We start from the raw sequence: 26,529 nt of genomic DNA on the forward strand, positions 1-26,529 counted from the left end.
ATGAATAAATCCGAGTGAATAACTCAAAACCGGTATAAAGAGAAGGAATTATTCAGCCATTTTTCTGGCTCTCACTTGCTCCTCCTTGATCTGAGCCTGTGATTGAAATATTGAAAACAGAGCTAAACAGCCAATTTATTTTTTTATCAGGTGGACAGCAATGAGGGAACCTTTACTTCTCAAAAGACATTTAATTAAAAAAAGTATGTGTATTTTTACAGTTGTAGAAATTGTTATATACTTTGCCAATGATACTGTATTTTAAATTTAATAAACTGTAGAGTATTAAATGCTGGTTAGACTGCATTCAAGAAAAGTAACCAGAGCCAATCTCATTTTCTTTACATTGGATTCAATTAGGTTGGGGCTATTGTGGCAAAGACAGGTTCTTTTGGAGGGGCCAATGCCACCAAACTACACAATGCTTACCCGCAGATGCTCCAAGTCAGGGGGAGGTGGAGGGAAATCTGGTTCTGGAGGTTGGAATGCTTCCCTTACTTTGGCCACAGCTCCTAGGATCCTGAAGCCAGAGTCCAAAAAGCCTTTCTGTAGGGCTTTAGGAGAGAAAATTTAATAAAATAAAAATGGCTTGTGTGAAAATTATCACCACAATAAGAGAGCCAACATGTATGACAATAAGAAACATATCTATACATCTAATAAAAAAAATGAACCAACTTTTTTTTTTTTTTAAGTTTTCCATTAATTGTAACAGAACATCTGGAAAAACTGCTTACATGGTGTCACGGTTCTAAAATACCTCTTTACATTTAAATAAATGCACTGTTTTACTGATGACATTCCAGATTCATTATAAAAACACTGAAATCTTTATAGTGCAGAAATCAGGAAAAAAAACACCTCGACTAATACTCTATATCCCATTTTAAATTAAACCTGTATTGAGTAACAAAAGTACTGAAAATGCAGATTGCCTGGCTGTCATGCTGGTTTAATGTACTCATGGAATGAACAGCATGCTTCGGATAGAGTCAGAACACCTAAAAAAAAAAAATTGAGAAAATGGCAGGAAAATTACAGATTTCTCATGTGAATTTTACTGCCCTCTGTTTGGTGAACCAGTGTTTGTATTATTGCAGAGTGTTGTCTTTTTAACTCTGGCAGACATATTCCACACAATCCATTCCTGGTGCCTGCATGGTTTGCATTCACTGAGGAGGCGGCGTGTATAATATGCCGGAGTATCACCTCGGATTTGTTGAAGTCCGGGGGGCGGTACATTTATCTACAGATAAAACCCGGCGCTGACGTTAAGAAACCACGCCCTCTGACGAAGACCAGAAGTGACGAAACGCGTCAGTGTCAAGGTCTCTACGTCGTACCGGAGAGTGTTGCGATACCCGGAAGTGACAAACGGAGCCTGATTTTCACCTCACAGACGGCTGCCAAAACCGGTATCTGCACTTCTTTATTGATGAGCACCAAAGCACTCGCACTTTATCAATGCTTTATTAAATTTTACACAGAGTACGTATATATTGTAAGGGGGGCAACAGTGGGGCATTAATGTTTTAAACAATATCACGCTATGTGGTTTATTTGATATTATTTGCATGGATCACTGGATCCTGATTATACGTGTCCTGTATGGTGGTGAAAGGTGGTTGAAAAGGAGAAGGAAGATCTGTTTATTTTCAAGGCATTATACGCTTATCCTTGTGGTACGTGCATCCCCGAGAGTGGCTTCCTGTGTTCACGAGGTGCTGTATGGGTTAACGGTGGTTTCTGAAGACGATTCTTTCATTGTTTGCACCTATGAACTACACTTTTGGGCACCTCCTACTTTCATTTCCTTTATGAGTTTTAACACATAAAGAAGCTGGTTCATTTGAGATTGAAACAAAAAGAAAAGAAAGGAGGGCGCACTCTTCTTTTCTTTTTGTTTTAGCCATATGAACACCCTTTTGTTCTGTGGAGGGCTGCAAGACTTCAGACTTTGCCGTTAGACTATACTGCTGTACCCGGTTTTGGCGAAACACCAGAGCGCAGGAGGTTTTTTGTGTTATTGTCATTTGAGATTGAACAAGAGTGCTGCTACAATACCTATTGGACATTTGTTGTTCTATATTTATTGTTTTTACACAGAACACCTAACATGTATAACTTTTCTGGGTCAGTGACTTATATTGATCCAAAGGCTTTTGATAATTAATTTGAGTGATTTACCCCAAAGAATGAAGACCGAGTTCTGACTTTACTAGCTTCATGCTTTTACAGGTAAGTGGTCCAAAATACTAAACGCCAGAGACCACCATGTGACTAGCATTTAGGTATAGAGACAGTAATGAAGTACCCCACAGTTCTCTTAATCCAGCTTAAGGTGTTTATGCATTTATTCTTGAGATTTGAAGCACAAACTGCTTTTTTTACCTGGGTCTGAAATGTTGCCAGCTACAGCTTTGGCTTCCAGAACCATAGGAGAGATGGTTTTGCTCAGGTCATCTGAAGCATTCTTCACTGCTTCTCTGAATTTTGGATCTTCAGAATTTTCCACCTCCCTTTTGGCCACCAACATGATACGGTTTGCACGGCGAGCAATGCTAGTGGCTCCAGCAACAAGCATTTGGGGTTGCATATTTGCCATGGCAACTTTGCATTTGTCAATATCCTTCTTAATGGCTTCCTCAGAAGCATCCAGCAGTGCCCGTGTGTCAATGGCCTCATCAACAAGGCCTGGAAAATGAAAAGAAAGTTAAACATGGAAGGAAATAGTTTGGGTGGATATTAGGAAAAGAGAGAATAAAATGTAACCGTCTCTGCCAGTCAGTGTGGGCACTGTTCTCCAAGAAAACCGCATCAAACAAACCTGTCATCTTTTCTACATTATCTATCCACTGATTTTTCATGGTTTCAAAGTGTTCATATGCAGCCTGGTTTCCTGGATTACGCAACAGGATTCGAGCAGCAGAGACAACCTATAGGACATAAACATGAGAAGACCAAGAGAATTAAGAGAAGTTTGAGGGAAAAAAAATCCACCAGAAATTATGAAAGGAAAGGGCCAATCACACAACAGATCAAAGCACAAGGAGCCTTCGGCCCCATCAGTACCTGGTCAGATAAATCCAATTCATATAATCAATAGTACACAAAATGTATGCAAAATGTATGCAAAATGTATGCAAAATGTATGCAACGCAACATTCCCTCACTGACGCAAACGTTACTTTTTTCGTTTACAAGGGCAAGTAGAGTATTTTCAGTGATTACAAATTTTGTTACTGTAGTAATTACAAGTTCAAGACAACTAAAACACCATTGATGAAAGCCTACCTTAGGCTGACAACAGTTATACCACCCTGTACACACGATTGGAATTTCCGAGAGGGTAAAATCCGATGGAATTTTCCACCGGAATTCTGTTCAAGCTGTCTTGCATACACACTGTCATACCAAATTCCGACCGTCCAAAACGCGGTGACGTAAAACACTACGACGAGCTGAGAAATTTCCGATAGGATTTTTTTCCATTTTTAAACTCCGACGGAAAAAAGTCTGATGGGGCCCACACACGGTCGGAATATCCAATGAAAAAATTACATCTGGCTTTTTTCATCAGAAATTCCGATCGTGTGTACAAGGCATAACACATTTTACTGGAAAATAAATCCACTATTGAAAGACTATACCTTCCCTTTAACTCGCCCCCCCCCCCCCCCCCGCATATGTCAAAATGCACTTTTTGGTCTGAAGATTACCTAAAACCCCAACATATATTTCCTGAAAGTGGAAACCCTGTAGAATAAAATGCAGGCACACTGCAATTTAGGTTGCATTATATTTGATATATCAGGTTGATCAGATCTACATTTCCTAAAAATGTTACGGTTTTTAGTGCAAACACACACAATATAATACTCAATGTTTTGGTAAAACATAAGATAAAGCTACAGTGAGTATATGGATAGCAAATACCTATGCATCATTATGCCTTTGTCTTGCAGGTTTTTTTTTTTTTTGCTTGTGGGTTTACCTCTATGAGAAAACTAGTAACTGTAAGTATAAGAGTCAGTCTTGGAACAAACCTGCGGAGTGAGCTCCCTGGCTGTTTTTACAGTTGCTTGTATTCCCTCCACAGTGGCTTTATTGGCCGATCCTGCTGCTGCTGCTTTTTCTGCTGTGGCTCCCAGACGAGCGGCATGGCTCTCAAAATTGGCAGCTCTATCATCAAACATCTAGTGACAAGAGTAAACAATGGCATTAGGTGAAAAATGGAAGCAAGGTAAAGAGAGAGGTAGAGGCATCAGTAACTGACCTCTTCCCTGTTTGGAGCATCAGGTGGTGAAGTGGCTGCCACAGCCAGAAGTTTAATGGGAGTAGTGGTATCACTGAAGACATCAGACACTTCCTGAGTCATTGCTTCTTGCATCTTGGCCTTCAGATCCTTGAAAACAAAATATACGTACTACCGTTTCAAAATATGGACAATATATTATTATATGGACAAAAAGTAGAACACAACTGCAAAACTTACTTTGAAGAGTGAGAAAGTGTTACATTCTGTCAGATTTTACTACAGTATTTGTCCCTCTATTGAGACCAACAAATGCAAACAAAAGCCTGTAGTCATTAGCACTTAGGCAAACGTTACCTTCATTGTTGATGGCGTCCCAGCAAAGCTTTTGCCTGGGTCCAATCATCTGAAGGTAGCGGCTTATAACCATGCAGACTAAAGCAAGGCCCTGGAATCTCTTCATATGGACAAAGATAAAAATGTAGCACACCTACTTCTCCCAACAAAAAACTAAATCTTACAGTGTTCAAGGGAACATATTATTCAGGACATTTTAATTCTAATATCCTCCCCCACTATTACTATCCCCAACTTAAACACCACTCTACAAGTACACCTCTAGCCCTTTGTTTAAACCATAGGCGTGCGCAGGGTGTGTGTCAGGGCACACCCTAATCACTACGTGCAGTGGCAATTTCCCCTACTGCCCAGGCTTCCCCTCCCCATTTGTTGGCCCGGCAGTTCTGCTGGCTTCCCTCCTGTCCTCTCCCCCAAATGCTGTGGAGGATGTTTCAGGATGGAGAGCAGGGGAAGGGTTTAAAAAAAAAAAAAAAAAATACAATTTACCAGCCCTTTTCTTAACAAACACACTCGTTCACTTTGGCCATTTATAACTGAAGCATAGTAAACAGTGTTACTATGCTTCAGTTTTGTGAATGAACAGGAAGCCACTCGGCGCAGAGCACCGTCCCATTCATTCACTGCCCCGTGCAGCCGAGGCTGCAGAGAAAGGCATATGTGTGAGTTTCGGGGTGCACACCCTAATGCAATAGGCTGCGCACCCCTATGGTTTAAACACAGAGTAAAAGTTGGGGGGGGGGGGGGGAATAAACCTAATAAGGTAACCTTTCCTTTAGCTTGTGCAGTGCATGGGGTGCCATCATCCTCTTGCCAATATGATCCCAAGGAAAGGCGAGCACTCTAAATCAAGAGAAGATACTGCAGCGCAGTGCTGGGAGCATCCTCTCAGCGAGATCTGGAGTACTCTTCATTTCCCAGTTCTTGCCAGAAGGCGGATTATCTCACCCTTTCACAAACTTTCTCCCTATAGGCCTCTAAAACATTTATGCTGTGCTTCAGTCAAGGGGAGAAAACATTCAGCAAAAGGTGAGAAAACATACGTTGAACTTTAGCTGCAAGGCCAGCTTTAATATTGGTATATAATCCAACACATTTTTGATTAATAAACAATGACTAATTATAGCCTACTCTGCTTTGTCTTGGTCACCTTCCTTCAGTAAGCACAATCGCTGCTTTGACCATCACCATGGCCAAGGTACTTTAACAAGTGTCAAATGCATTAAACTAAATCGCTGTAAATACTGTCACAGTGTATGGATCAAAGTCAAATTAATTCAGTCAACCTTTAATGCATCCTGGAGTTGAGCAGCCACAGCTCGAGCATGTGGTGTGTCCCCTTCACCCCGTGCCGCTAGCTCAGCAAGCTGTCCCGCCAGCTGCTCTACACAGTCGCACCGCGCCATCATATCTTGGCGGTATGGTCCGATCATAGAGTTTGCCAGGCGACGTCCTTCTGCTACCATGCCACGGATGGCAGCCTGACCTTTACAAAGGAGAAAATAAATGCTCTGACAATGCTAGAAGACATACTCCTAAAAATACATACATTAAATCGCTGAAGAAAAATTAAAGTGTTTAGCCTTTTTTTTTTTTTTTGCTGTTGTTGAAGGCAACAGATCGTGGACATAAATCATGGAATGCATCGTGCAAACTTTCTCATAACATACCAGTTAAGATTTAACTTAAACCAAAACTTTTTTTATCCAGATAATATTTATATAGAGTAGGAAAAGTAAGAGCCTCTCTGAGATAATATACATCTAAATCACGAAACCTGGTAAGGACCCTGGAGATAGGACAATAATTTGCACAATCTCCATAATTAACTTTGACCTTAAGACTTTGACCAAAATTTTAGCTACCAGGTTTAACTTCTTCCTTTCCCATTATATCCACCCTGATCAGGTGATGTTCATTCCCCACAGACAGGCATCAGATAAAACGTGGAGAATAAATTGTATTTCAGCCATTCAATCTGACTGGGACACAAAAGACAAGAGACAAGGCATGCGTTTGTCCTAAAATTCTACATCATGGGACTACTACTTCTACACCTTAAACAGATACAGTTTAGGCCCCATATGCTTATGAAAACTTTCTATGTTTTATAAAGACCCAATAGCTTCATTGACGGTAAAAGGCTATATATCTCATTGCCTTTGCATACCTAGAGGCATTTGTAAGTATTGCCCCTTGTCCCCCATCCTATTCATCTTAGCACTTGAGCCTTTAGCAATTACGATAAGGAACAACCCAGACATCAAAGACATCCCATGTGGAGACCAGGAACAAAAATGCGCTTTATTGAGATATTTTAATTCCAAGATCCTACTAAGATCCCCTACTATCACTATCCCCAACCTACAATTTTCAAATATTTCAGAGCTTAGGGAGAACCATTCTAAATTGCAGGCCTTGAATATCTCCCTCAATATTCAGAATATCCTTGACGTGAAGAGAGACTTCAACTTTAAATAGCAAAATTGGATGCCCTTCCATATTTGGGTATTCGTTTAACTTTTTCCATCATACATATACCAAAAGAACCATCTTATAGCAATATCATAGAAGAAGCAAATATATCTGGATAGATAAAATGTGAACCCACCCCCTTCTTGCTACAGTAGGTTGTACTTCACAAAAATATACATCCTGGCCAGGATACTGTATTTGTTCAGAACAATCTCAGTGGCATTAAATAACTCCAGAGAGGTTGGTGCCTATTTACTCAATTCTGGCATCAGACATATGTATATAGCATTAGTACATCAGACCTTTACTTGTTTCAAAGGAAGAAAAAAAAAGTAAGATTTATAAGGGGCAATAAGAGACCCAAGCATAGACGACTGGGGGTTCCATACCTTAAATACTTTCAGACCGTAAAACTGGCGCTGCTGGTTCAATACCATATATAAAATCCTTTTCACCTCGTACAGCACTGGAATTCTTACCTTATTCCCCCAAGAACATTTAGCCATCTAATGTGGTTACCCCCTCCCCCCCATGCCTACAATTTATGCGAGAGAAGCATCAACTACCTGATACAGGTCTCTTATTACACCAACTTGGCATTGGGACCCATGAATCACTTATATGTCAGAAAACGCCTAATGCCCCTATGCATCACTCATGGAACAGATCGGTTGTTCTGGCATCTTCTTTCCATTTCTTTATACTGCATCTTTTATTCGGTGAGCTATCCTCCACTTGTATGCAATGTCATACAGTGCATGTCACCCAGGTTTCTGGGGTAGGCATAACAATGGGGAAAACACCCTCCCCCCCCTTCTTGCCCAAGGTGGTTATCTTTTCTGCCCTGCCGGGGCTCAATTTATTTAATTCAGGTTAATGTGCCTCTATAGAGATGGGGTAACATTTATAAGTGCAACTGCATGGAAAAGGAAATGTTCCACCATGACCAAGTCAGTCCTAACTCAAACTGAATGGGTGTATATATTGTAGGGACACCCACGTGTTTAGTTTGTAAAGCTTGCCAGTGGATTCTTGCAAATGTGTATGGTACTTAATTTTTTGTGGTGTCTTCTTTAAACAAGGCAATCACATGTTTTAGTAAGAGTTCACTCTCGCTTTGTATTCTTCTCCTAAATAAAACTATTGGAAAGGAACCTCTGAGGTTTTATATTGTACCCATGTTGGGAAAATCTCCCCTTCACATCCTGTTCTGTCCGACACCCATCACCCGGACAGGAAGCAAAAGAAAATCTCCAACACAGCAATAGAAATCTAAAAGAGGTTCAAAACCGTACCCATTCTATGCAAAATATAAAAATAAATAAATTATATATAAAAATACTTTTTAAACAAGGTTTTCTTACCCACACCACGGTCATCCACAGAGGGATTGTCAATCCAGCGTTGGGCCTGCTCTACCTTCCCTTCCATATTTACAGCTGCTTTAACAGGGCGGCTGTTGGCAACGGCACGATTCACCTTGGTCTGCAGATTCTGCAGAGAAGTTCCTATCTGCTTCGCTAAAGCTCGAGCTTCTGGTGTGTCTCCCTTCCCTCTGTTTTTTTTAATAAGAAAAAAAGGAAAAATAAACACTAAATGCTTGTATTCCTATCACTGTCAATATAAGCCAAACCCGCTTAAATACCATACAATCAAAAATAAGGACATTAACTTATTGTTCGTATGGAGTGTCCCTTGTGCTGATTGTTCTTATAGGAGAAATCCCCTTCTTCCTACCTGGTTTTTATGTTTTTGATTTCAGCTAAACTGAAGCTTTAAAGAAAATCTGGAAAAGTCATACTGGGCATGCGGAGCCAGTGTCCATGAAAGTCACATATGAAAACACAATCGGCAGATTCATAAATGTTAAATTATATGCACATCTCAACTTTTCCTGTAAAGTCAATCTTGGACTTGCCCCTTCCCACCTCTTAAGTTTTCCACCGTTTGCTATAGTGACAGGCTGCCTCCTTTACCAACAAGGAGACTAAAAAGGTGAGAGGTGCTGGGTCAGGGCACGATCAACAGATCCAGAGATAAACAGCTAATCTTTTATTCTTGGAAGTTATAAAAAGTTTAAATTTGCATACATCTTTAGCAGCCCGCACCTCCTAGATCTCATGACTATTGACATGCGCAGCCTCTAAATATACAATTTGTCATTAATAGTAAGTTTAAACTGATAGGATATGTAACAGGTTTATTTGAATTAATTTTGTACATACTGTCGTCGGAGGTCACTCAGCTTAGCTGTACATGCTGCTATTTCCCCCAAGGAACGCAAGATGTCCTCTCTGTCCTTGGGATCTTCACACAACTCGGCAATCCTCTTGGCTTCAGCTAGGATTTCTCGAATGGTCTCCTCACCTTCAGGACCACCGTTGGGATCTGCAAGCCAGCTCTATAAGGAAGCAAAACACATGTTAAAGAAATTAGGAAATAAAACTTATAGATGCTTTCAAAATTGATATATATCGTGCTATCCAACAGTGAGTCCACTTAACACTTTTTAAGGCATGGTAGACAGGCTTTTTAAGGCAAGGCAAGGCTTAGTGCTTAGTTTTCCTTTTGGTAGGCTGATTTTAAAGTGATGTTGGAAATCACACAAGGATCAGAAGATTTGAAGTGTCACTGGATAATATTTTTTTTGTGGATTTGTACATTATGATTTTTTCCTTATTGGGTGAATGCAGATGTTCATATATACATAGTGGTATATGATCCCAACTTAAAAAGGTACAGAGCAACAATTTTTGTTTTTGGACTCCATAACTCACTCCCATTTCTCAACGCAAAAGGTTCAGCCTTTCTGGCCAACAGAATTTCAGGGAGAATGCAACAGAATCTGAACTTCTAGCACATTTAGCTTATGAAATTCACCTGACTGCAATTATAGGGTTACGAAGTAAAAAAAAAGTCCAGAAATTCAGTGTTTTACATAGGAACTTAAACATGAAAAGCGTTACAGTTATCAGCATGGTCCTAATAAAAAATGGCTAGGGAGCAATTCGACCTCCTCCGGCCCACACAAATCAGTTTCTCGTTTGAATATTTTCTGAATACTTAGAAGTGAAAAACGACATAATAGTTTGGTTTTACCTGAGCAGTGTCAATCTTCTTGCCAATGGCCTGTTTAGAGTTTGTCAGAGCTTCCAATTTACGGGCGGCATTTTCGACTTTAGCCGTCAGGAGGTCTAAGCCCTGAGATACTTGCTGTGCTTTCTGCATTGCTGTAGGGGTAGCTCCTTGACCTCTGTGCCATGAAGAAAAAATATTTAGAAGGAGTTAAAATAAAAACAGGCAAAGCTATTTTGTCATGAAAATTTTCTACAGAAGTTTGGTGGAATCTATAACAGCAATATTGTTTCCGACGTCAACCCGATACCAAACCAAACAGTGACAAAGCTCTGCACAGATCAGATTTCAAGCGACTTGAAATAGAAATAACCAGCTTACCTAACTATAACCAACCATTCACACCATACAATTTAACTTTACCACACGATACATGAGTTTCAAAGTAAATCCGCATCACCAGAGTAAAATTCATAATTTAGTTACTTGCAGTAGGGGGGTGGGGTAAGACGTCGCCACAGGTGTGGGACACCCAGCTTGCCACCTTTCTTTAAACCTGCCCAACACTTTTCCTCCCCCTCCTTTCCCTACCCCATGCCCACTCCCCATCTCTGTTTAATGTTAATGTACATTTTATGGGGGAGCCCAACCATTGTTGGAAAGGGTCTGTTGGTTTTTCTCCTGCTAATAGCCTTGGGTTTGAAGCTCTGCAGTAATGAGATCTACCGGTTTGTTTTGATACAAGAAATGTGAGCGAGTACTGGGCGGCTCTTTTTTTTTTTTTTAAAGTTTTGATTTTTTTGTCTTTCTTCTCATTTTTTGGATACAGTTACTGTTGCTTGATTTTTGCTGGACCTGGTGGGCCCCAACTGTTGAGAATATTCTTTATTTAGTAGATACAAATGTATCAGAGCTACCACTCCAGATGTGTGCTTCCATTAGCTTTTCTGTATTCACCTGTCTGTACAACTTCCTAATAAAATAGTACAATTTTTTTTTTGTCAATTTATACATTTAAAAAGTACAACAATGCTAGTACACAATCCATGTAAATATATTTAAAGCAAAACTATAATTAAAGCCCAACTTAATCTTCCTTTTCTAAAGCAATGACCAGTAAGTATATAAAAATCAGCTTTGACTAAAATACTGACCCCATCCCCAGCACTGTCCTTCATAGATGCTATGCTTCAATCCAGTGTCAGTTCAGTATGGTTTAACCCACTTCCTGTGAGCCCAAGGCTTCCCGTTATTCTCTACGTGTGACAGCCAGGCAGTTAGTATTTTCAAAAGGTGGGGGCTACAGCTCTATGTACTCAAAGTTCAGGTTTCCTTTAACCACTTGCCACCCGAGGTCGTCCTTGAGCAGTTATACAGGGATGATGTATTCAGCTACAGGTATCATCCTGGTAGCAGTTTACAGCCGGCAATTCTTTTTTTTGTAAACAAGATCCCAGCAGCCAATTATTCACTGGATCGCTTTTACAGGCGGCCAGTACATAATAAAGATGACATACACCATAGATACTATTTTCTGATGAAAGGTTATATATACCTTGCCCTTAGATCAGCCACTTGATCTGTTATTTGACCTAGAGCCTTGCAGGTCCCCAAAATGTCCCTTCGTTCCTTGCCTGCACAAAGCTCTCCAACCTTCCCAGCTTCATCCAGAATCTGACGTACAGCTTGTTCTCCAGCATCTCCTGAACAGACAGACATGGGGCAGAGCTTAAACGTTATAGAAAACAAGCAGTGTAACATTGACCAGAAATGCAATTTAACGAACATCCTACAAAATTTGAGCGGATCATGCATTGCCCAATAATCTCAGTGGCACCCGAGCCAAGTTGCAGCTCCGCCAAGCTGTGGTTCAGGCCTTTCCCCTCTTTCTCCCGATTGGCCAACATACTTGACAGCTGCGAGAGCCAATGGCGCCGCTGCTGTGTCTCAGCCAATCAGAAGGCAGAGTCTCGGACAGCCGAGGGGCTTGTGGACATCGCTGGACAGAGAAGGGGCTCAGGTAAGTATTAGGGGGTGCAGAGGAGGCTGCTACACACAGAAGGCTTTTCATCTTAATGCATAGAATAAACTAAGATAAAAAACCTTCTGCCTTTACAACTCCTTTACATGTTTCTGTCCAGATGACATATTTTTCAGGGAAGGCCTTGTATATTCCAGGACGACAATGCTAAACCACATACTACATCTATGACAGCAGAGGGGATGCTACACAGTGGTAAGCATGGCCCTGTCCCAATTTTTTTTTCATTGCATTCAGTTTTTATGAAGATTTTACACAGATTTCCAACTTTTGTGGAATTGGGGTTGTATTTTCATATGGTGATCTGACCAGCAAGTCTGATTTTAAAAAAAGAACATGCTCTCCTGAAGAATTTACAAGTTACAGAGATGAGAAAGACCATTTCAACACTGGCAGGGGTGAGTAAAATGATCAGTATTTATTAATATAAAACCTTTATCCCAAAAAGGGAAAAACTGATGTAACTGCTTATGAAGTATTAGTTGGAGTTTGACTTCAATTTGTTAGTGTATTAAAATATGCTAGTGCATATAATACTCCCCTCCCGCTAGACTGAAAATGCTGTTGTCCAAAGGTCCCCCCTCTTGTGCTCCATCACCCAGAGTGGGGGGGAAGGGGGGGTACTCGAATACAAAAGGTGCGTTACTGGCCAGATCACCAGGTGAAAACAGAGAAGAAAAGCATAAGATTTACCGTCCATGACCAAACCATTTTTTGCCATATGGCACTGCGCTACTTTAACCACTAGGGGCCCGCGCTATAGCCGAATGACGGCTACAGAGCGGACCTCAATTGCTAGGAGGACTTCAATAAACATCCCCCCACTGTAGGGCGCGCGCTATGATTGCCGAGTAACTGAGACTCAGGTGATCACAGATCCGGCCCCTTACCATGTGATCAGCTGTCAGCCAATGACAGCTGATCACGTGATGTAAACAAAGGTCAGTAATCTTTTTTTCTCCTCGCACTAACAGCGTGGGACATCGGTCCCCAGTGGAAGAGGCACATCTGCCTCATTACTAACCACCAGTACCGCCTGCCAGTGCCCACAGTGAACCCCAGTGCAATAAAGTGCCACCTATCAATGCCCACCAGTGGTGTCAGTCAGTGCCTCAACAGTGCCACCTAGCAGTGCTGCCTATCAGTCTCACCTACCAGTGCTGATCAGTGCCCATCATTGCCACCCATCAGTGCCACCTATTAGTGCCAATTTTCAGTGCCACCTCTCAGTGCCGCCCATCGGTGCCACCTCATCAGCGTACATCAATGAAGAAGTAAAATTACCCGTTTGTAAAATTACATAAAAAAATAAAAAAAAAGACTGAATTTATATTTTGTTAACAAAAAAACACAGGAGGTGATCAAATATCACCACTTTTGTGGGGGAAAAAAATTATAAAAATGTAATTTGGGTACAGTGTTGCATGAATGCGCAATTGTCATTCAAAGGGTTAGAGCACTGAAAGCTGAAAATTAAGTGCCCAGTAAGCAAGTGGTTAACTGATAATTGGGTGGTCATGCGACACTACCCAAATAAAATGTATGTCCCTTTTCCCCACAAATAGAGCTTTCTTCTGGTGGCATTTGATCACTAAGTTTTTAATTTTTTTGAGCTCTAAAAACAAAAACAGAAGACCAACAATTTTGGAAAAAAAATGTTTTCTTTATAAATTTAGGTAAATATGTATTCTGCTACATAATTTTATTAAAAAAAAAAAAAGTCCCAATAAGCATATATTGATTGGTTTGCACAAAAGATATGGTGCCTACTTACTATGGGCTATTTTTATTTAATTTACTGTATTTATTTTTACTAGCAACACCAGCGATCATTGACTAGCAGGACTGCGATATTGCGGCGGACATTTTGACACTCATTGGGGACCAATGACACCGATACAGTGACCAGTGCTAAAAATATGGCTGGGAAGGGGTTAAACTTTAGGAGCAATCAAAGGGTTAACCGTGTGCCTAGCCAGTGTTTTACTATACTGTGTGAGGTGCTTTTACTAGGGGAAGAGATGCAGGGACACAGACTTCATCCCTTCCCCCCATCAGAACGGCGATCTGTCATTTCTCCCCGACGAACGGCAGGTGCCAGCGAAGATTGCTAGCGGAACCGAACCACCCATGGCGTGCATTCACGCCCCCTACCCGGCAGTGTTTGATCGAATATATATATATATATATATATATATATATATATATATATATATATATATATATATATATATATATATATATATATATATATATATAATACACACACACACACACACACACACACATACACACACACACACATACACACATACATACATACATACACGATCTGGCGCAAAGGTGCTGCCCTGCAGCAGTTAAACTGCTATAGGGCAGACCCAAGGAGGTTAAACGTTTAAAATGGCTGACAGATTCAATTTAAGGGCATGTTACATATTTCATTTCACTTACCTGGGGGAGCATTCGGGTCTCTCAACCATCCTTTTGCCTGGTTCATTTTAGAGCCAATGTGTGCAAGTGCCCTCTTCATAGCCTCAGTGTCCTAGATGTATAATTAACACGATACATTTTTGTGAAATGCTTGACACAAACAATAGGTTCTAAGTTCACATCAGAAGGAATTGCTGAACTTCATAATAAAAGATTAGCATAACATTGGAACATCCTAGTTTGTAGGATCGCTATTCAATAGGTACCAACTTTTCTCCACTCATGATTAATGTCAAATGCAAATGAAATACACTGAACTTAATCAAAGCGCTCCAAAAGGGGCCTATACACATCATCCAAAGGAAATTTCAAGTATCAACTCAGGGAAAAATTATTTTTAACATTAATAAAGTATATCAGGACCACTGTAGCAAAAACAATAGCAATCATCTGCTAACTATTTAGACAGAATTCAAATATAAATTCCATCCATATATATTAATACTTCTCTCCACATTTACATGAAACTCACCCTGTCCAGCAAAAGTGATGCTGACAGCAGTTGAGTCGGGAGGGGGGGCTGGAGCCCCGAGCAGGCCCCCAAAAAATCCCCGGTCTTGGGCATTCACAAATCTATTAGCTCCAAGCGGGGACCGATCTGACTCAGAGCATGGCCGAGTGACATAGCAGGTCCCAACTTCTGGAGCTTGCAGCGCCTATGATGGACATCCCACTGGTCCAATGCAAGGACCGCAGGACGTGTGACGTTCATCATGGGTGCTGCAGGCTCCAGAAGGTGGGAATTACAAAGCAACCGCATCAATATGAGAAGATCCCCACTCCGCATTCGGGCGGGCGGCTCTTCTTTCTCTGGCTGCCTACAGGGATGGGCGCGCCGTCACCGCATACTACGACTGGGCTGCAGGAGAAGCCAGAGGTCACGGTCACCTGAAGTCTGACGTCATGTGTGAAGGTCAGGTAGGTCAGTGTAAAGGTCAGGTAGGTCAGTGTAAAGGTCAGTGTAAAGGTCAGGTAGGTCAGTGTAAAGGTCAGTGTAATTGTCAGTGTGGGTCAGGTAGGTCAATGTAATGGTCAGTGTGGGTCAGGTAGGTCAGTGTAATGGTCAGTGTGGGTCAGTGTAATGGTCAGGTAGGACAGTGTAATGGTCAGTGTGGGTCAGGTAGGTTAGTGTAATGGTCAGTGTGCTTTCAGGTAGGCAAGTGTAATGGTCAGTTTGGGTCAGGTAGGTCAGTGTGCTTCAGGTAGGTCAGTGTGCTTCAGGTAGGTCAGTGTAATGGTTAGTGTGAGTCAGGTAGGTCAGTGTAATGGTCAGTGTGAGCCAGGTAGGTCAGTGTAATGGTCAGTGTGAGTCAGGTAGGTCAGTGTAATGGTCAGGTAGGTCAGTGTAATGGTCAGTGTGAGTCAGGTAGGTCAGTGTAATGGTCAGGTAGGTCAGTGTAATGGTCAGTGTGAGTCAGGTAGGTCAGTGTAATGGTCAGGTAGGTCAGTGTAATGGTCAGGTAGGACAGTGTAATGGTCAGGTAGGACAGTGTAATGGTCAGGTAGGACAGTGTAATGGTCAGGTAGGACAGTGTAATGGTCAGGTAGGACAGTGTAATGGTCAGGTAGGACAGTGTAATGGTCAGGTAGGACAGTGTAATGGTCAGGTAGGACAGTGTAATGGTCAGGTAGGACAGTGTAATGGTCAGGTAGGACAGTGTAATGGTCAGTGTGGGTCAGGTAGGTCAGTGTAATGGTCAGGTAGGACAGTGTAATGGTCAGTGTGAGTCAGGTAGGTCAGTGTAATGGTCAGGTAGGACAGTGTAATGGTCAGTGTGGGTCAGGTAGATCAGTTTTTAGTGGTCAGCATTGAAGCCAGGCAGCAACCAGCAGGTGAGCTTACGCACCATGCACCTTTTTAGTGCGTGTGCGGTGCAATTTAAGCCATACAAAACGAATGGGCTCAAATCGCACTGCAAAGAAATGCATGCGATTTGAAAAGCAATGCGGTGCGTTTCCTGTCCGAATTACATGCGGTTCCCCGCACCGCATCAGTGTGGACCCAGGCAATTATCACTACAAAACCCTACACTCTGATCGGTTGATATCCTGGCCAAAAATGTAGAGCACAGAAAACGTAGGGTTTCATATACACTGGCATTTGGCTATGTGCCTCACATTAGCTATAAGTCAGTTTAGATCTAATTAATGTATTGTTAATGCAAATGCAATGTATATTATGTGTTAAATTCACCTGAACAGAAAACACTTACATTTGGGTAACTTTGCAAAAATAAAATTCAGTGTCCAAGACACCTGTTTTCATTATAGAGATGATCATAAAAGCACACCCCACTGGTACCCTCAGGGCCAAGTCCCACTAGCAATCATGCTGCTTGAAGCAACTTGCCAGCAACAGGAAAGCTAAAGGGAACACCAATTTTCTCCTAGTGTAATGCTCACTGAAATGTTGCAGAATCTCACTCAAGACAGGGCAATGCCTTGTTGGTTCAGCCAGAGAGTAACCAACGCCATTGGAGCAGGCAAGTGCCCTCTCTGAGCTATTCAGCCACTGGCGGGATGCGGTCAATGACAGGATCACCAATGTGACATGTCTGTTGGCTCTTAGTGTAATATTAATTCTATAGCATTGTAGATCAGACTGAGGAGTAATGCTGCATCCGTAGTTTAGCCATTAATCTTACCTCTTGCTACTATTGAACAGGCGTTTTGTGAGTTTATGGCTCATAGTAGGCACACCTTTACTCCATCAGTACACACATCGAATGTACATGTCATGGCACTAGTATAATGCCAATAGAATGTCATTCAGAGAGTATAGGCCTCTGGGGAATCTGACATCACAAATCAAACATGCCCCTTTTATCCACTCCATACACAAAAAGGCACACTCCACAAACATTTAGCAAAATCTCAATGCTATACAAATCCAAAATGATGCCCTAATAGTAACATCCATAGAATAAAAAATAGCAAACCAAGACTTTATGTACATTTCCTCTGGTATGATCATGCACATGTTGGGAACAGTATAAACACTGTCAAACATCACAATAAAACAAATATCAGGTTTGATCCAGTATGGATTAACAGTTCAGTAGTATTTATCAATTAAACTGCAATGAGGTGCATGCCCAAATAAGTAAACCAGCTGTACACTGCATGTGCGTCTGAGGGATGCCCGGGTCTCGGAAATACATTTCTACATCTTGACCTGCAAGCACTTGGACTTGTTTGTATGTTTTGTGGCACATTTGTCTTCATCCATTTTCACTAGGTAAAGCACTAGGTCTTAGAACCCTCTGGTTGAACCTATGTTAGCCTATGAGGCCATGAACATGTGTTTACAGATGTATTTGAAGAGGTGCGTTTACAGGCAGCGCCTAAGGTGTGTTCTGCGAGGAGTTTATGGGCAGAATTTGCACAGGTAAATGTATTCCAATGGCCAGAATAAATTAATCATTTGGCCAGCAGAATGCATTTACGCACCATGAGTGTACATAGGTGACAGAGGCATTTTTTCTGCCAAGTTCTGTCAGGAAAAACAATGCATATTTTAAGAATAAAAACTAAAGAGTAAGCTAGTCACTGCCAGCAAAGAGGACTTGTCAGCGCATGGACAAAAAAAATGTGTGTGTGATATGTGTCAATGCCATTAAAGTGACTCCAAGTTGTAGAACCGGACTGCATTCACCCGATCAACACTACAAGTTATCGGATTATTGCATAACTGCACTTTAAAGTTAGACACCATACATGTTCATCAAATTTGGAGCATAACCACTTCAAATCACATCATGTCATGGCTATTCTAAGGCACACAAAATTATTAGAAAAAAAACAAAAGAAGAAGAAAAAAAAACACACAGCACTCTAAAATGAAAGGACATGCTATTTTGGTCGCAGACATCTTACCTTCTACACCCCAGAACATACAAAACAATTACATAAAAAAGGAGATACAGTGAAAAACAAACCCATTTTTACTGGGATTTTTTAAACTTAAAAAAAACAGACAAAAATGATAATATTTTTATCAAATGTACAGCATGGAACAAAACTCGTTATTTGTTGCTAAAAAATCAAGCGGATTAGATGCAACAGTAAGAAAGGCTAAAATTCATATTGCATTTATAACTAATAGTTACTGATCCAATTAAAAATAAAGTCCCAAAACTTGTAGTCACATATCACAAAGAATTCCTAAGTTTCCTATCCTACTATATGTGGCAAACAGGAACAAAGCTGTTGTCAGCCTAAGACTATGGCACCTTTCACACAGGCTTTCTAAACAGGTCCGCCTGTCAGTTTTTCAGGCGGACCTGATCAGACACTCCATTCAGTCCTATGGGGCAGCGTAGGTCAGCGTGACATGACTGCTGACACACAACACGCTGCTATCCAATACGCGAAATCCAGTTGAATGAAGACTCTACTTTCCATCCATCTGGCGGATCGGATTGGATGAAAACTGTCAGTTTTCATCCAATCTCCCCATAGAGGAGAGCGGGACTCTGACAGGACCGTCTCAGCACAGCGAGTGGAGACAGACCAGTTGTCCGCCTGCTCAGCGGAGTCTGCCAGGTGGATCGCCCATGTGAAAAAGCCCTATGGGTGTTCGAACATTTAAAAGGAAGCAATTGGGAGAAATGTGCAGGGTGCCAACTAAAATTGCTGGATGCTTTTCAAGCCAATCTTTTGACAGTTACTGTCCAAAATCAAGTATGGATACGTGGTCACAGAACTCCTGATCTAAATATTAATTCCAGATCAGAGACTGAGAAAAAATATTTAAGATGAAGGATCAGTATGGCAGCCAGGCTACTACTATTGCCTAATGGAGGTTAGCAAAGTCTACCCATTTCTTTAATTACAGGTTTCCTTTAAAAAGTAAAGTCTTGTTATATTATTAAAAGTAACATACCAGTTTACAGTTACAGAGGAGGTCCTGTGCTAGAATTATTGCTCTCACTCCAACGATTGCGACGATACCTCACATGTGTGGGTTGAACACAGTTTACATTTGCAGGCGCGACTTATGTATGCATTCATGTGAGCACAGAGGGACGGGGGAGTTTTAAAAAAAAAATTATATTTTTTTCTACCGTCTCTTTAAAAAAAAAACGCAAACATCCCTTGTGACAGTAATAGTCAGTGACAGGTAATCTTTATGGAGGGATCGGAGGTCCACAAGACCCCCAAATCCCTCCTTTGCACTTAAAGTATTCAAAACACCAAAAATCTGCATTTTTCAATACTAGGGTCATTGGCAGCCGAGTAAATCAGAAGTAATGTCATGACATTGCTTCCGGGTTACTAGATAGAATTCCTGATCAGAGCCGATTCTAGCTTCATCCATTTGGCCAGCAGGAGAGCCGCGGAAGTCGGCAGGACGTCCCTGAACAGCCGAGCTGCTTTTAGACTCATCGGTTGTTATCCCAAATAAAAAATAAATAAAAAAACAACTGATGGCTCTAAAAAAAAAAAAAAAAAAAAAAACACCTGTACCAGGGTGATGCCTGCAGCTACAGGCATCACCCTGGTATAACCTCTTCAAGCCGGGATCGCATATTTGCGTACAGTTGGCGTGAAGGGGTTGAGATAAACATTCTGCCTTTACAACCACTTTAAGCCTTTCATGAATATTAAACCTAGCTTATAACAGCGCTACAAGATCAGAAAAGGTGCTGTAAACCTGACCCAAACTTGGAGCTTCAATCAGCAAATTTAGCCATATAGAGTGCCTTGAAAAAGTAATCATTCCCCTTGAAATTTTCCACATTTTGTCATGTTACAACGTATGTCATGTATTTGTATTCAGCGTCAATACTTTGTAGAATCGCCATTTGCTGCAATTACAGCTCCAAGTCTTTTTGGGAATGTCTCAAACAGCTTTTCACATTTGGAGTGTGAAATGTTTGCCCGTTCTTAGCAAAATAGCTTAAGCTCTGTCAGATTGAAGAGAGCGTCTGTAAAACATGTCAAGTTGCCACAGATTCTCAGTTGAATTTAGGTCTGGACTTTGACTGGGCCATTCGAACGCATGAATATGCTTTGATTTAAACCAGGGATCTCCAAACTTTCTAAACAAAGGGCAAATTTATTGTCCTTTAGACTTTAGGTGGGCCGAACTGTGGACAATGGCAGTGGACATTTTATTGGCATCGGTGGGAGTAATCATCACCACATTTGGCTTTATTAAAATAAATGATGCCCCATTGTTGGCGTTAGTAGGCAAAATACTGTCTCATATCAATGGGAGGAAAAGTGCCCCAAGGGCAACATCTGCAAAGGGCAACATCTGCACTGCAGGCCGCAGTTTGGAGACCACGGATCTAAACCATTGCATTGTAGATCAGATTGTATGTTTAGGGTTGTTGTCCTGCTGGAAGGTGAACCTCTGCCCCAGTCTCATATCTTTTGTAGACTCACAGATTTTCTTCTAAGATTACCCCGTATTTGGCTCCATCCATCTTCCCATCAACTCTGACCAACTTCCCTGTACCTGCTGAAGAAAAGCATCCCCACATGATGCTGCCACCACCATGTTTCACAGTGGGGATGGCATGTTCAGGGTGATGTGCGGTGTTAGTTTTCCGCCACATATAGCGTTTTGCTTTTAGGACAAAAAAAAAAATGTTTGGTCTAATCTGACCAGAGCACTTTCTTCCACATGTTTGCTGTGTTCCTCACATGGCTTCTTGCAAACTGCAAATGGGACTTCTTATGGCTTTCTTTCAACAATGGCTTTCTTCTTGCCACTCCAATAAAGGCAAGATTTGTGGAGTGCATGACTAATAGTTGCCTTGTCGACAGATTCTCCCACCTGAACTGTGGACCACTGCATCTCCTCCAGTTACTATGAGCCTCTTGGCCGCTTCTCTGATTAATGCTCTCCTTGCCCTGTCTGTCAGTTTACCTGGATGGCCATGTTTTGTAAGTTTGCAGTTGTGCCATACTCTCCATTTTTGGATGATAGATTGAACAGTGCTCCGTGAGATGTTCAAAGCATGGGATTTTTTATTTATTTATAACCTACCCCCGTTTTAAACTTCTCCACAACTTTATCCTTGACCTGTTTGGTGTGTTTCTTGGCCTTCATGATGCGGTTTGTTCACTAAGGTTCTCCAACAAACCTGAGGGCTTCGCAGAACAGCTGTATTTATACTGAGATTAAATTACACACAGATGGGCTATTTACAAACTGTGCGACTTCAAAAAGCAATTGGTTCCACTATATTTTAGTTATCAAGGGTATCAGTGTAAAGGGGGCTGAATACAAATGCACACCATGCTTTTCACATATTTGCAAAAAAAAAATAAAAAATTTGAATACCTTTTTCCTTCCACTTAACAATTATGAGCCACTTTGAGTTAATCATTCACATAAAATACACTTACGTTTTTGGTTGCAACATGACAAAATGTGGAAAATTAATGGGTATGGATACTTGTTTAAGGCACTGTATTAATATTGGCCAAACAAAACCTTTGTGCCATCACAGCTGGGAAATCGGGTGTTACAGAAAACTGGTGACAAAATTAGGTATAAAGTGACACTCCTGAACCACAACATCCCACTCTACAGTAAACCTTTTCTCAAAGCATTATTAAAGATCAACAGTAAAACAAAAATCCTCCCTTGTTGTGGGGCAGCCCTGTGCTGCAAGGGTTAAATGCTCATTTAGACCTGGGGCACCCAAAAAAGCACTTTTACTCACCTCATGGTATCTTCTCACTGCTAGTCCGGTCCTTGCAACCGCTTCCCACGTCCTCTCACATCAAGTACAATCCAGGGTCCATAGTCAAGGCATAAGCGAAAAGACGAGAGCGCCAGGTGAGCAGGGATCAGGTAAGTTGGTGTGTTTTTTTTAACCCTCGACAAATAAACATTTAGACCTTGGAGTATTAGGGCAGCCCCAATGCAAGGGATCATTTTTGTTTACCCTGGAGATAGGCTTTAAGGAAATAAAAGGTAGTAGTACCAAGTACTACAGAACTATAAAACATTGTTGACATGAAAACATAGCATTACAAACCACTTCTCACCTTGCTGGCCCAGGCATCTTCATCCCAAGAAGTCAGCTGAAGTACTCGGATTATTTCATTAATCTCAGCACTCATCTTATCCACTGTAAAGTTACGATTTTTTAGAGCTTCTTCTACACCTTGGCTACGGGAGCTCTTTGTTGTCACAAAGATCTTCATAGCTATGGGGGGGGGGAAAAAAGCCTGAATGAAGTACAAAATTCTGGGCAAATTTCAGGTATGAACTAAAACATCAGCATCCGCCTCTGAAATACATACCTGAGATCAGCACTGGCAACAGATCTTTCACTGTGTTCATGGAATTAACAAGCATCACTCGATGTTCTTGATGGGTCAACTCTTGTTGACGGTCATCAATCATTTTTGCCATCTTGGTCATTCCTTAACAATAAAATAAGGAGGGACATGAACGCTATGTATTATTTCTAATCTGTACTACTGGTCCACTATAATTGTGAAATCAACAAAGGAACACAACAACAATATATTCACAAATATATAAAAAAAGATAATGATTAATAGGATTTTTTTTATAGTTCACAATTATGAATACAAAAAATAAAAATTAGAATTGAATAAAAAAAGGAGCAAGCCAAGCTTTGATCTAAAGTGTGATTAGAATCAATGCTGGCACATGAAGTGGAGAGAGGACAACACCGGACAGTATATGCAGCAGTGAGCTGCACTGACATGGAGATACAAAACGTTGTTCCTATAGCGGCTGTGTGTGGAGAAACCTATTGAGGGAGAGATGCAGGCCTTACCTGCCAGACCTGGGAACAGGATAAGTAGGGAAGAAACCCTATGTTTACCCTCAAAAAATAATGCTTTATATAACTGTTTTTGTTTATGTATGTGCGCGCATTTTCGTGCATAAGCGTTCGTGCAATTTTGGCGCAAATTCATGCACGCATGAAAAAAAAACGATTCTCGCGTTTTTGTTTTGCACAATATGTATATGGCCATTTGCACACATGATGTGTAACATACGGACCAAAAATGCAGATTTTTATATTTATTTTTTACTGAAGAATGCACGCCTCTTGTTTACGCACCTGTGTGCATAGGCACATTACAATTATTGGGCTGTTTTTTAGCTCAGTAAAAAAAAAGAAAAAAAGCAGTACTGAGCTTTTTCAAGCTGCAGTGTGCAGGAGGCCCAACAGTGATGTAGCAATTTGTGGTTTTAATATAGGTTTATAGATGTGGCAGTAACCAAATTTACACTTAAAATAAATATACAATATTATCCCTTGATGCAAAAAGAAGGATGCGAGTAGGCTGGGCATCCAAGAGGGGATTTCCCACACTTTGGAGAGATTCCCTATTGATTTCTGTTACATTGCAATGACAGGAAGTGAGCGGAAATATCCCTAACGTGATACAGGTGTCAAAAAATTAAAAAATCTCACAGGAGACTTAAAGTGGTTGTAAAAGCACAAGGTTTTTTCCGCCCAAATGCATTCTGCGCAAAAAGGTAAAACACCTTTCGCGTGCCCCCCACCGATTCAGCGATGTCCTCAAGAGCCTTCCCTCTCTCTAGGGACTCGCACTTTTGATTGGCTTTTGGCAGCAGCAGGAGTCAATAGGGGGGGGGGGGGCACACAGACGCAGCTCGGGAGCATGCCTGTCTGGGTGCCCCCACAGCAAGCTGCTTTGTGCAAACCCATTGCCTAGAGCAATTTATTTATTTTTAAACTAAAATAAGTCTTTAACCGCTTGCCGACCACGTGCCGTCGTTTGATGGCGGCAGAATGGCTCCCCTGCGCGAATCACCATAGCCGTATGTCGGCCGCTTTAAGGGGTATAGGGGACGCCTGCCCACCCTGTCACTGAGGAGCCGATGCACATTGCACATTTCTGGCGGCCGTGATGTCTGCCAGGCTTCCGCGATCTCTCCTGACAGAGCCAGAACGTGGATGTGTGTGTGTGTGTGTGTGTGTGTGTGTGTGTGTGTGTGTGTGTGTGTGTGTGTGTGTGTGTGTGTGTTTTGTTTTTTTAATAGGGATATTTATTAGTATTATAGCAAAAATAGTGTTTTTTTTCAAAATTGTTGCTCTTTTTGTTTATAGTGCAAAAAATAAACCACAGAGGTGATCAAATGCCACAAAAGAAAGCTCTATTTGTGAGGGAAAAACGTTTTTTTGGGTACAGCATTGTACTACCAAGAAATTGCCAGTTAAAGCGACGCAGTTCTGTAAAACTAGCCTAGTCAGGAAGGGGGTAAATCCTTCCTGGGCTGAAGTGGTTAATATCGATTTAACCATTCAGTAATTTATCCAAACTAAAAAAATTTAAAAAATACCTTGGCTTTAGATATCTTAACCATTAGCTAGCATATGGCAAGTGGCACTCAAAATACATAAAAAAAAAAAAAAAAAAAAAAAAAAAAAAATAAATCTGACTAGCTGCGCTGTTGTAAACCAACAAACTATATCAATCACAACTGGTGGATTACAAACCTGGTCCCAAATTCTTGGTGTACGTCACGAGATCTTCCATGCTTTCAACCACCTCTGCAACAGCCAGGTACTCCAGAATACCTTTACACACACGGATTATTTTCCTTACCTGGTTAGAGGCAGACATGTTAATTATAGTGGAGACAATTCAGAAAACATTTCAGCCTAATAACAGTTATAAAATCAACTAGTTTTCTTGAAAAAAGCAAAACTCCTTGGAAACTATGAGATAAAACTCTGATTGTCTCATTATGCAATTACATAAAGAGTAACCTTAAAAGGGGTGTTCCAGTAATTTTTTATGTTTATTAAAAGTCAGCGGCTACAAAAAGTGTAGCTGCTGGCTTTTAATAAACATACACTCACCTGCTCCATGTTCCAGCGACACTCCTCTCCTCCCCCCCCCCCCCATCTCCGGCCCGGCGTCTTCATTCCAAGTGTGGGCACCCGACCGTGACAGCTTTCGGCTTCACGCCCGGGCACCGACTGCGCATGCGTGAGCGGCGCTGGGCCATTCAATTGGACAGACGATCGCCTGGGACCTGTCACGTGTCCCAGGCGATCGACTACAGGGAGGGGCTGCAGAAAGGCGATTAGACTATTCGCCTTAGCAGCCCCTCGGCGGAAGGAGGAAGTGGGACAGGAAGTCCCACTCCCCCCACTTTTGGGTGGAACTCCGCTTTAAGCCCTGGTCGACACTAAGGCACACTAAGGCCTCATGCACACAGGTATGCACACAGGGTATTATTATATTGGGCATTTTTTTTTTAACTGCTCCTGAGCTCTCCTATGTTATCTTATCAGTACATGTACACAGGGTCGTTCATAGTTATTTCTAGGCAGTTGAGTTTAGAGGCTTTTTCTGGAACCCAAAAAAGTTAAGAGGCATTTCAAGTGCTAAATGTAGTAACTCGCATTTAGCAGGGTTTTGTTTACAGACTTTTTCACAGCTAAACGGAAGTTTTTATACGCCGGCAGCCCTAGCATGATTTTTGGCCTGTCAAGATAACATCGGAGGAAGAACAGAGGGAGAAGACATCGGAGAGGGGAGACCCAGCAGCATAAGACATCAGCAGAAGAAGAACCAGGGATGAAGACCTTGTCGGAAGAAGAACCTTGCTGGAAAGAGGAGACACGCCGCATGTGATGATCGCATGTGATGTGTGAAGGAATGTGATGCAATATATATTAATATAGTCATCAACAGGTGACAAAACCTTCTCAGGGGACATCCTATGGGTCTCCTCAATCCTATGTGCATCCTGGTATTTGACATATCAAAGGCAAGAAGCTCTGGGATCGCCAACGTCGTCAGTTGGAAGAAAACTGGAAGCTAACAGGAGGCCATTTTGTTGGAGTCT

The 26,529-nt window shown here is 41.4% G+C and overlaps 1 protein-coding gene across 4 annotated transcripts in view; it reads right to left on the reverse strand.

The window, feature by feature from the left end:
• The window catches only part of VCL (vinculin), a 103,171-nt gene that overhangs the window by 30,312 nt on the left and 46,330 nt on the right, over window positions 1-26,529 (reverse strand). For 2 of the 4 annotated variants that reach the window (XM_040320666.1, XM_040320668.1), the window contains exons 4-18: window positions 25,169-25,277; window positions 22,965-23,087; window positions 22,707-22,867; window positions 18,573-18,575; window positions 14,658-14,748; window positions 11,718-11,865; window positions 10,187-10,340; window positions 9,313-9,488; window positions 8,452-8,642; window positions 5,899-6,098; window positions 4,277-4,405; window positions 4,047-4,196; window positions 2,828-2,936; window positions 2,392-2,694; window positions 430-554 (exon numbers count right to left, since the gene is read on the reverse strand). In XM_040320666.1, coding sequence (XP_040176600.1) covers window positions 430-554; window positions 2,392-2,694; window positions 2,828-2,936; window positions 4,047-4,196; window positions 4,277-4,405; window positions 5,899-6,098; window positions 8,452-8,642; window positions 9,313-9,488; window positions 10,187-10,340; window positions 11,718-11,865; window positions 14,658-14,748; window positions 18,573-18,575; window positions 22,707-22,867; window positions 22,965-23,087; window positions 25,169-25,277 — 2,172 coding nt within the window. The remainder of the gene's footprint in view (window positions 1-429; window positions 555-2,391; window positions 2,695-2,827; window positions 2,937-4,046; window positions 4,197-4,276; window positions 4,406-5,898; window positions 6,099-8,451; window positions 8,643-9,312; window positions 9,489-10,186; window positions 10,341-11,717; window positions 11,866-14,657; window positions 14,749-18,572; window positions 18,576-22,706; window positions 22,868-22,964; window positions 23,088-25,168; window positions 25,278-26,529) is intronic. The other 2 variants (XM_040320667.1, XM_040320669.1) reach the window with 1 other exon arrangement.

Source organism: Rana temporaria, chromosome 8, assembly GCF_905171775.1.
Source record: "Rana temporaria chromosome 8, aRanTem1.1, whole genome shotgun sequence".
NCBI lineage: Eukaryota > Metazoa > Chordata > Amphibia > Anura > Ranidae > Rana > Rana temporaria.